Source organism: Lingula anatina, chromosome 7 (assembly GCF_051362555.1).
Source record: "Lingula anatina isolate TDL-2025a chromosome 7, LinAna3.0, whole genome shotgun sequence".
Lineage (NCBI taxonomy): Eukaryota > Metazoa > Brachiopoda > Lingulata > Lingulida > Lingulidae > Lingula > Lingula anatina.
Window position 1 is genome coordinate 8,163,021 of NC_141773.1, and position 12,434 is coordinate 8,175,454.

The following is a 12,434-nucleotide window of genomic DNA, read 5'->3' on the forward strand; positions in this document are numbered from 1 at the left end:
AACTGAGGTAAACAATGCCCGTTACCTTTACAAGTCCTATCTTAATCATCCATCTAACTGGAACTTCCTTTACCTCTTAATTAGAGGGTTAAATGGCATTCAATTTGTCTTGCTTGTATCGAACGCACTCTCTATCTAAGCTTTACTCCAGTTATCTCAGGTAAAAATCTACCTGTGTGTTAGTTACAAAGCGCAGCTCCCGTAGACCTGGGGGTACTAAATAAAATCTGAACACCAGGTTTATCGAGGAGCTAGAGAAAGAAAGGAAGAATTTTCCCTGCACAACTTCATAGGAATTTTAACACGGACTTGATCCAGCTTAGACCTCCAAACTAACAGGGTGACATGGGCAATTTTCACAAACAAATCATAAAACTATATTTCAGTTAACCGCCTTTAAAATAAATATACCGTTCTGGGTAAATTAAAATAGTTATTAAATCGCGAGAATATTTTTGACTTAAATGATGATTTTATTATTAATGGAAATTAAGCTACTATATGAGGTACATTTGCTGTGATTAGGAGCCCAAAGTGACAACACCAACCCTCACCAGTGCCAGTGCTGAGCAGGAAAATCCATTAGATAAAATGCAAGTCAAGGTAGCAAAGATGACCGCCATAATAGTAGGTACATTTACGTTGCTATTTATTCCTTACGTGCTCCTGTCGTCGTTTCAGAGATACTTTGTAAACAACAGAGTTACCTTTAGTATTTTGTTATACATATCTGTCGAGTTATTGATACTTAGTTCAGTCATAAATCCCTTGATTTATGGGATTTTGAACAAACGTATCAGAAAATTAATGATTGGTGGCCGGTTTAAGAGAATTTTTGATACATTCGCACTGACACACACACACACACGCGCACGCACGCACGCGCAAATAAATACATGACGATTATTTACAGTAATACTTTTTTTTTTTGTTTAAAAGGTAGGGCTTTGGTGTTGATTCTTTTATTGTTTAGTTTTTTTACGGTTTAGTTGTGCATACATGAATATACTGTAGAGAACAATATCCTGCCTCATAATTCGTTTCTCCTGGTATGCTCAGTTGATGTACCGTATTGTGTTATTCATCATTGAAATATCCGTTTTATGATATTTTTGTGTAAGTACTTGAATATAACTTATTATTATTATTATTATTAACTTATTTATGTACCAGAATACATGTATTGATAGAAGTGACGATGTGTATAAATTCTAATTAATCCTTATGTTAAGTGTAATCGAAATATCGAAATATTTTATTGATTCGGCTAAATATTGAATGACATCTTCGGATTTATCCATTTTGACACTGTAGTTCTTAAACCAGTCTGGTTCATTTGTTGATAATAGGGACTTAAGTTTATTCAGTATAGCCTTAATTAGGGACCTTGGCTATATGCATAAATGAGCAAATTAGTACTCTGTATTACAGAAGGGAGTTAAGTGAAAACTGTTCTTTTCAGTGAAAATAAGTATATTTCTCAGCCAGTGTAGAACGGTTTCATTAGCAATGATATTGTAATAGACTTGTGAAGATTATTTTTTCTATAGCTACTTATATTTGTCTGGTCTTACCAGCCAGTATATCGCGCAAAATTTAGCTACATGTACATGTATGTTTCCTAAGATTCAAATTTAAAAACAGGCTCGAAATACTTTTAGGTTGGATAACGCGTTAATACTACTTTCCAGATTCGTGGTTAAAATATTTACGTGTAAATCGCTATGAAGAAATCCAACACTGCATGACGACAATAACCAGTTGCAATCATTTAATGTTCACTGGTCGCTTGCTAAGGTACATTCTAATAATATGTGGAGAATTACACTCTTTAGTATCAAACCAAGACAGTGGCTTCATGAACTTCTTAATCAATGGCTTCTTAACAGAATAGTCAACAAACCTACTCTACCTCTTTAGACTTTACATTTTATAAGAAATTATGGACTACAATAAAAAGGTATAACTTGAAGTTACCTGCGAATTGCGTTTGAATTATTAGATGTCTCTGACATATTCTTCCCTTTCCCAAACAAAGAAAAATGGATTGTTTGTATGAAAATAATATTCCTGTATGGTAGTAAATATCTAAGTAATTATACCATATCGCCTCAGTAGGCCCCTACTGTTATCGAATTGAATACAAGTAATAAAATTTCAGTATGGAATTATTTGTCGGTATTGTCCTTAGATTTGTCTCACAAAGGCCGAAAGTAAGATTTTCTGATTTTACTTTATCCAACTTAATTAATCAAGATTTTAGAATTTATGTGTTAAAAAAAGTAATGAATTAATAAAATATTGTTATAGTCAATACAAAATGTAAATACATATGTAATGGAAATGTCTGTTGTTTTTGACGTAATTTTACTTGATATTATATATATAACACTGAGTAGTGGAAATATAGAAACATGAATAAAATTATCTGAACCCAACTCCTTGCGTTCACTCTTTTATTATTATTATTATTTATTATTATTTATTTATTTATTTATTTTTGAGTGCTCTAATGTCTTACAAATGACTTAATACAGTTTTTTTTCACATAAACACATGTTCTAGTAGAACACAAATGAAAATGGCACAAGAAATCCTGATTTGCTTATTGCTGAATTTTTTTTGAAAGTGACCTAAGGGACCATTTCCATAACCCTATTGTACTAGCAGGATCGATCTATCTCCGAGGGGATTCTTTCGAAATATCATTTAGTTTGAGCGTGCACCAAAGTTACTCCTACCCCAGCAGCTTCAGTGGGCGTGTCAGACATTTAAGCCACTTAAAGTAAATGCAATTAAGAGAATTAGTAGGTTTATGGGAACCCAGTCTAATTCAATACCCAATCGGGCCTCTTCCGAGTCTCTCATTCAAAAAGTCTCCAGCTAGGTGGAGTTCTTTTGGGACTCAAGAGAAGCAAGGGACTCTTGACAACTGAGGCCTTTAAGAGACTCAGAAAAGTGTGCATTCAAGGAAGGGTTTCTGCTCTCTTTTTGGAATCGAGAAAAGGCCGTCGAAAGCCTCAAAAAGTATGTTAACGTTCTTGACATTAAATGGCGGATGCAACTAAGCTTTTATCAATCATATTCTCATCTGCAAAGAATGATTAAAGTTCGGCTTTTTCTATCAAGTTCAAATTATATATTAAAGTTATGAATGCAGAAAGCTTTGTGATTTGAAAAGTAGCTGCAAATATCCCCTTGTGCGATGGTGTATTGAGTACGTCCCTCTAGAATGAGAATAAACACCACAGAAATATTGCTATCCAGGGCCGCCAATGACGCAACTACCTCTGCTTAATCGACATGAGGAAAGTTTTTAGTGAGCATATCAATAGCCCAGGGTGAATCTACTATTGATTGCCAGCAAAATCTTTGTGCACTGAAATTTACGATATTTGCCGATATACAAACACATAAAATGTGTCACTGACCTGACAGTTCAATTTTAAATTGAAATATTAATATTAAAATATTACAGAAAGGCCTGACCAAACTATCCTGTTTATGGTTGCAAATTTTATTTGGTACCCACGAGAGGAGGACCAGGTCCTAGCAGGATGCGTGTTTTCCTACAACACTTTAAGCTACACTACCTTATAATGAAATACTAAATAAGTTGAAAAGCAATATTAGGCAATATATCTTAAAATATCCTTTTTAGAAATTGATATTTCATTTTGGACAAAAGTTAATATTTTCATTTAAAAAATGCTTTAAAAAGAGGCTCCGGCGGACACTGACCTGACTGGACACTGTCACGTCACACCGGTATTCAGTTTGACTATAAATTTAAAATATCACCACAAGCATCATACGAAGGCTATAAGGTCAAGCCTTTTTGTTTCCCATTAAAACCCCAATACATTCTTTTAACTCTTAATTTGTACTGATTCCATGGGACTCTGAGCTGCCATTTCTTGTTCTGCCGTTTCTGTTCCACCGGTTTGTGAGGAGGTCATATACGGACAGCCCTGGGTTCATTCCAGAGTGTTTTTTTATTTACTTCGTGGCACGCACAATCAAAGACATATACCGTGTATGAAGGTTGGTGAAGAGAGCCGCGTTCTAATTATTCGCTATCGGAAATCTCCAATGCATTATGTCGCGCATAAAAAAAGCGCACTGGGTGATCAACAAGACGGCATGGAATACTCGAAATAACAAACTAATTATCCCAATTACCGTGACGGTTACAACGGCATGTCCTGCCGTGACTCTAAGTATTCTTGTTTGCCAGCGCTAAATGCACGCTACTTGAGTGTATACCTCAAGACGTATGCAAGGCCGCCGACGTGTTTCGGTAATTTTTTGCTCAGCGGCAAATATTCGTATCTTCCAAGAAGAGCGGGAGATGTATAAATGGCCATCAAATGTTGATCTGCGTCAGTTGTGTGCAACGACTGCGCAAAGATAACGTATTCAAAAACAAAATGATCAACCGCATAAGTTTGTGCACGCTGATACTTGTACAGCTTGCCCATGAAAATGGTCGGCTTGCTGGATTAGCCCAAACGTCGCCCAATGTGGAGATGTGGACGCTTGCAGGATTCACGATGGACCAAGAACATCGTAGAGGTGGAGTGCAAGAGATAACCACTAAAAAGGCGCCCATTACTGAGGGAAGAATTCACGAGGGAATCACACAGGATTCGCCCATTGCAGAGGGTAGAATTCACGAGGGAATCTCACGGGAGTCGGCGCCCACTACTGAAGGTGGAATGCGTGTGAATGCTACACAAGAGTCGCCCACTGCTGAGGGTGGAATGCGTGTGAATGCTACACAAGAGTCGCCCACTACTGAGGGTGGAATGCGTGTGAATGCTACACAAGAGTCGCCCACTACTGAGGGTGGAATGCGTGTGAATGCTACACAAGAGTCGCCCACTACTGAGGGTGGAATGCGTGTGAATGCTACACAAGAGTCGCCCACTACTGAGGGTGGAATGCGTGTGAATGCTACACAAGAGTCGCCCACTACTGAGGGTGGAATGCACAATGAAGTCACACAAGAGTCCCCTAGTCAAAGGGATATATTTCGAATAATAACGGACAACAGCAGTGAAACCTCTTCTTTCCCAGACGTGACTCTCATGCCGTATAAATGGCTCTGTGCAAGGAAAGGTTTGTGCAGCATCCAGGTCCACTGCAACTGCGATCCTGTGTGTGTCCAGTATGGTGACTGCTGTTATGGGGTGAAAGAGAATGCGACTGTCTGCGCTGCCTCTGTCAGATTAAGAAGGACAAACGACACAATGCAATCTGCAACGATTCCTGGTACTAACGCAACAGATTCTGAAAGTTACAGCACCACCTCGACTGCATTCCGTAATAAAACATCTTCTTTGATACGGGGGGGAAAAGAAGTCGACCCTGTGTCTATTTTCCTGGCACATAAAAGCTCCTGTAGAAAAAGTCCAACATTATATCGAGAAAACCAGCAAACCACATTACCCTATATGGACATGCATGGACTGAGTTTTTGGATGGTGGATCAGTGTCCGTCGTCTTGGCTGGAAGAGGAAAGCCTTATTAAGTGCACTGATATCTCAAATACTAGCCTCACAGAAGACGCGCTATTGTACCAGCCAGTCACCGACCCAGATACAATGATTACCTTCAGAAACAAGTACTGTGCAACCTGTAATGGTGTTAAGGGCGGCGGGGAACCGTGGGAACTCGCCATCTATTCCACTAAGAACGTACCATTTGACTTCTTTGCAAATTGCAGCTCCTCAGATTGCCTGTTAAAAAAACTAAAAAATGGCGGAAGTAATGCTATTTTTGTGCCGAAACCGGAATGGAATTTAAGAACATGCTTCAGGGAAGTTGGGGACAATGTCTTCGGTCCTTGCAAGTTCAGTTTTATCAATGGAAGCGTGCGTCGTTTACCTCGTCCACTCCCCCTGCACTCAGCTTTACGAGATGCCTGTTTGGCATACAACAACCCTGTTGTCATTGGCGGTGCTGATAACAGTTACAAGAACTTCCACTGTATGGTGTGTTATCTGGGTGATTTTCTACTCTGCGAAGGTAAGTGGTAGGTTTTAATATATAAGAAACATCATATGTAAAAAAAAATAGAACCGTGTATTATTGGCGTAAATAATTTTCATTAAGCTTACTTGCCTCCCTCGTAATCTCGGCGAGCAGGATTGTGGAACCTTAGAAATAAAATACGCTTGATGAGGATAACCTTTTTTGTTTTCTTGAGGTTTGGCATGTGTTGTCTAGATAAATGGTATAATTCAATTTTGCCAATAACATCACAAAGAAAATGGCTAAATGTAATTGGTATTGCTAAGATTCATTTTATGTTGTGCGATATCTTTTGTATCAGTTTGTGTGGAAATTATATACATACCTGAATATAGGTGAAATATCAGTTCAAATTAGTATTCATTTGTAATCCAAAAGCAACTATTGAGTTCATGATGACGGAAAACTGGCATGAATTACTGAGAAAATTGCGTTTTTTTTTTTTTTTTTTTTTTTTTTTTTTTTTTTTTTTTTTTTTTTTTTTTTGAGATATGAAGAAAGTCATTAGCACTCCGATATAAGGTATATTAGCTTTTGCAGCTTGGGATTGAATTATCAAACCGACCGGATGGCCTTGTGGTTAGAGTGTCCGCCTCCGGAGCGGGAGGACGTGGGTTCAAAAAACCCGTCCGGGGACATACCAGTCCTTTATAAACGGTACCTGCTGTCTCCCCGCTTGGCACTCAGCACTAAGGGGTTGAAGCAGGGGCCTGGTCAGGCAGTACAGAAATGATATAGCTATGAGCGCCTAATATGGCAGCCGAGCTGTATGCTCCCCAGGGAGGTGAGACCGTCTACGTAGTGCATCAGTGCTAAAATGACCAGGCTTCCTTGACTTGAATATTCATATATAATTGTATAACATAATTTGTATAACTTCAACCTTCGGGTTGCGATTCTCCAATAAAGATTATTATTATTATTATTATTATTATTATTATTATTATTATTATTATTATTATACTTGTTTTATATAAAAACAGTCAGTGTTAAGATCGACGATCTGTAATCGTGCGTGGATTCAAAGTGACGCACATAACAAAACTTTTAATAGTTTCTCATACGACAAAAATAAAGTCAACATGCCAAGGGATAAATCGAATCAATGACTCGAAAAAGTTTTGTATCTGAATTGGTTATACTGTTTGAAACCCTATGGTGGTATTTGGTCGGGTTTGGCAAAAACCTCGACTTTAAGTGCACCTGTAAATGGGAGCATATTTTAGGTCACCACAAATAGCAGATTAAAAAAAATCGGTTTAAATGTCCTACACGTCTTTTCGAGTTGATAGGGAGTAATTAACTAATTAAATAACTACTCAAGGAGGCGTGTCAGGCAAGATGATTATAGTGTTTGCTTAGTCATAACTTTCAACCTTAATCACTTTTTTTGCTTTGTTTCTGTTATATGTACAAAGTACGGTGACTTGTAGGCCCATGAGGCCGGGTGATTTGTATATCTATATCACATGGCACGTTAATAAATAAACATTTAATACACTGAATGTATTTTAGTGAGAATACCCCTCAGCATTGGCTCGATTCAGCTGGTACGATATTTGAATCTAAACGCGGTTCTAAAGCAAATAAATCTAGTTGTGTAAACTACAATTAGACCGGTTGAAGAACAAGTAACTGATCATATTTGCCAAGCTTACATGTCCACTAATTAATTCACTAAATTAAATGTTATATTCAGATCAGAATTCCACACCGCCACCAGCGAGATTCTTCGGTCTTTCTCTCCGCGCCCTATTATACCTGGGAGACCAAGACAGGCAAGAGGTGATGACGTCACGACTAGGGTGGGAAAACGAACAGCAATAATCATAAATAATGAGGATGATAATGAAAATTGCATTTAGTTAAAAAAAAATTGTAAATTATTACTTTATTTATTCTTTCCCGCATTTGCCATGATACTATTCTGATGTTATTTTTGTCAGAAGTTTTTTCCCCGACTTTGTGAATGTTGACTGCCGCCCTGAACCGTAAGTTGTAAAACCATACGTGTATATACAGTGTACATCTGCCTTTTTTTCCAGCCTGTAGATCAGCAGATAATGTGCCCCCCTGGTTTTGTTCCTGATGCCCAGGACTGCCGCCCCCTTATGTACAATTTCACGGTAGTGCGGTCGACCGTTCTCTTACGTTTTGAACCATGTGGCTGGGTTCCAACATCCAGAGATGGCTGTAGAGATATCAGACGTGATGTGCGATTGGGAGCTGTACTGAGAGCTGTGCAGGCACTTATTCATACCTGTAATCTGATGCATGGCGCGGATAACACGTCCATCACCTTTGTCGTACATACAGTGGTCACTGTTCGCGTAAGACTAGCCCACTACGAGGAAGTTCGCAAGATTTTTGACCAAGTAAAAGCATGGATGGAAAATGCTCTGCAAAACGTGCAGTTGGAGATATCAGGAGGACCAGTGGGTATACGCTTAGGGTCGTTCTCTGCCTGCATGAAGACCGCCGCAAACCACAGCTCCGTTACGCCATTTCATGGGGCTTCCACGCTCTCAACCCCGAGGCATAGCCGAGGAAATGTACCTGTTGGTATTGCTAGAGTTTGGTTGTTAATGGCGATGGTGGCAGCGGTGTGGAATTTCTAACTATATGGGTAAGACCATATAGAGAATGATATAGGACTGGGCACTACTTTGGCTTATCAATCCATAGATGGATATCTAATGTTTTCCTTGTTGTTTTGTAATTTATCGTTTTTAATTATAATCAAGTTTTAAAAACATTTACAGTTTTACTATTAAGCAAAATTAATCTCAAATAGTTATGTGGACGCCATGACCCCCGCCAACAAGATTCTGTTTTTGCCCTTTAATTTTTTTTCGTTAGTTAACAACATATCTCAATAAGTTATAGGCCCGTTTTGATTTACTTTTCAGGATTAGAAATGATACAGCTTAGAAGCGATTAGATGTTAGTGGCTGTTGTTATTTGATTAATTAACAATGAGAATTGTTCCGTCTTGGAGGAGTCTTGCACTCTCCGAGTGCGTTTTAGTTTGGTTTATCAAGACGCTGTATTAGTATTCTGTATTCAGTTAGAATAATACATGCAGTTGGTTAGTGCTCTATACAAGAGGCCATATATCAAAGGCCCTACATAACGTCTTGCTGGACAGTGCAGGAAAGTGTGTTGAATTAGCCAGAGGCATATATTTGTGAATTTCTAGTGAAAAAAATCAATCTGTGGTCGTGGTAGAGGGTAGCAGATTAGCTTGGGTTCTCTTTTTGATTCATTTGATTTACTTTTTAAACAGTCACAGGTCTTGTGGTGCATGGCTGGTATTATAATTTAGTAAATTGTTCTTTGTGAGATAATTAGCTGTAAATTTGTTATAAATTTGATAAATAACAGTTAGACGCTTTTAAGGAACAAAGGTTGATGATTTGCAAAAGGCAATTTCATGTACACGTAATTACACTTTCTCTTCTTTTTTTTCAGAGACTGACTATATTGTGTAAATTATGTCATCCAATGTACATAGTGCATGGTTTTATGATTAATCGATTATATGAGGGTTAGTGTAAGATATATCGATTAAGTGTGTAAGATATATCGATTACATTATTTTATATAAATTAACCGTGAATTATAGTGGGAGGATATTTATATAAATCTTGGTATACGGTTTTCCGTGCGATATTTTGACATCATAAATGGCTACGGCGAATATTTTTACATTACGCGCGAGAGCCGTGCCTTTTTTTCTGACATGACCTTGAGGTCAAGTAAAAAGATTTTTCGGTGGAAAAATGAGGATACGATGCCCTTTCAGTCTCAGTGCCTTCTGCGTTGTCGGTGCAGCCCCATGTACGATTTTTAGCACCCATGTGGTCAGAATAAGGAATCCCACCACTTCATTTTCTCCTAGATAATTAACGCTAAGTTATTAACAACTTAATTTTATTTACCTAGATTATATTTGCAATGCAATGACCGCACGTTACACATATACTGCCGTGATCACTTTTCTGGGCGAAGGTAGACGGTGCGAAATCGTACGGCTTCACGGCCACCACAGGCTCTGACATTTTGTCAAGTTAAGTTTCTTGAAATTTTTTTACAATTGCAAGCCCGTATGGCAATGCACAGTTGCGGTTGAGTAGTCGAGATGGTGATAATTGTGATACCTGTTGTTGGGTTTTTTCCCTTTCGCCTTCAGTGGTTTAGGGGGAATGACAACAGTTTCTCTCTATCTTCAGGTATATTGTCTTCGTAGAACGTTGACTGTCATGAATCTCCACTGTACATATGTTTAAGACTGTGTTATTCACTCGCATAAATTTAAATTACTTTTTTTTTCTGACCACGGATGAAAAAACCGTAAGGGCGCAGCTGCATCGTCAACGTATCGATCTTCAAACTAAAAGGTTTATGCCGTACGGAAGGCAGCGAAGTTAGTCCGTGTTATAGAATCCGATGACTGTTTTTAAATGTTGTACATGTAATATCAGGGGCATTAACTGGAGCTGTATATTTGTCATGTTGTAAAGAAAAAGGTTACGGTTATCGTTTTATTAATTGCAAATTAGCAGAATTTAATTGAAATTCGATAAACTAAAATTTCGAAAGTTACTAAGTTCAAGTATATTTCTATTAGGAAACAACTACCTGTACTACGGAAATTCCCTTCTGTATTAGTCAGGAATGGGAATTATTAAAGTCTCAAGGATTGGGTGAATTGTTGGTTTCACAACCAAAAAGAAAAATTTCATGACGTTAATAACGCTGGACGATTGTGGTTTGAATGCATTCCCAGTTTGTTGAAATAAAATTCAAGACAATTCATTTTGGGTTTGGAAAGAAATAAAAGCGGCCTTAACTGGCCTAAAACCAGTTAACCTATATATATTGCGTTTGTGATTTTATGTCGTTAATTGATTTTAAAGAGGGGGCGAGATGATAAAGGTATAATATATTTTAGATACGCAGTTTAGTTTGATAAGGCGTGAAATAATGTCAAAGTGGAAGTTGAATACTTGAATGATATATAGAACCTAAAGGAATTTTTTGAAGCTGGAAAGACAATGTAACCTGAATGTTTCTATTACTGGCATGTATCCTTTTACAAGTGAAAACATCCTTCAAAACTTCATTATACTAGTACTATATGGTTTGTCTATTGTACTGGAACCAGTACATGTACCAGTACATATCTTTACACTGATTCAGGCAACGACTATAATTAATCCAGACCCCCCCCCCCCCTTCGATTTCTGGTCCCCTCTTGAAATTAGAATTTTGACTAGTAGAATCATAGTTCTAAACCGAACCAAATGGCACCGTTGGCTCTCTAATATACCAAAAATTTTCGGGGCCCTCCATCGGGTCCCAAACCCCACGCCAAGTGGGGGGGTCAACTTCGCATCCGCCCCCCCCCCCCCTTCAAATAATCCTGGATACGCCCCTGCACATCACCGTGGTCGTAGAACGGATGTCGGATGTTTTAGTCAGATGTTTGCTCAAGCATCTTTTAGGACAAGCCTCGAACCAGCAACTTATTAAGTGGCAAACACTGGATACGTTTGACATTTTACTACAAGGATTATTTTCTTTTCAATAAATTTGCACATTAGTAAGTCCAAACGTATTGAAATGTGTGTGTGAGAGAGAGAAAGAGATAATTTCGGAGACTGTCAGAAAATATCTCTGGATCCGCCCCTGTTGTAGCCCTACTTCTATGGTTTTTCTCGGGTTTTAAACACAACATCACACAAATTGCTGTAAACCGTGTTGAATGATCATATCGCAATCTTAATTGGAAAACGCACTGAACTTGTAAAGTATTCTATATCAAACATTGTTTGTATTTTTTCTCAAAGCTGCTCAACAATAGCAAAGGATAGTGTCACTCAGTGCAGTTTATTTTTACAGTAAAAGTGTTAGGGTCTATTCCCACAACTTTAGATCGATCTATCACCGCGGGGAGTCTCACTAGATTACTGTCAGATAACCCCCCTTAAGTGTCCGTCCCCGCCTACTACAAGCTGTAAGAGGTAATTAACTTTCGTGTCCGCCCGGCTGACAGCTATTTAGCGTGAACCCCCAGGGAGTTAGGTCGATCTAAAGTAGGTCGATCTAATCTATGGAAATGGGGTGTTAAATTACACGGTGTCAAGGTAGGCCCATTCTCATCCCAATTTAGTCCCATCGCATTGAATAATGTTGATATACCAGTATGCACTTCTGATATCGTCTTATATTAACAGTATATAAGTTCTTCTAAAACAGAAAAAAAGTTGAAAGCAAAATGTGTTGCGGTTGCAAAATGCGGTGCGTCTGCAAAATGCTGTGTTGTTGCAAAATGCGGCTCCACTAAAGCTGGTTGCAAAATGCTTATTTCCCTTTTATTTGGTTACAAAATGCGG

At 38.2% G+C, this 12,434-nt stretch overlaps 1 protein-coding gene across 1 annotated transcript; it reads left to right on the plus strand.

The window, feature by feature from the left end:
- Positions 1-4,210: 4,210 nt before the first annotated feature.
- Positions 4,211-10,916, plus strand: LOC147760700 (uncharacterized). The gene is made up of 3 exons (XM_087017593.1): positions 4,211-6,030; positions 7,736-7,821; positions 8,082-10,916. Exons 1-3 carry the CDS (start codon positions 4,371-4,373, stop codon positions 8,652-8,654), a joined length of 2,319 nt encoding a protein of 772 aa, XP_086873719.1. The 5' UTR covers positions 4,211-4,370; the 3' UTR covers positions 8,655-10,916.
- Positions 10,917-12,434: the final 1,518 nt, after the last annotated feature.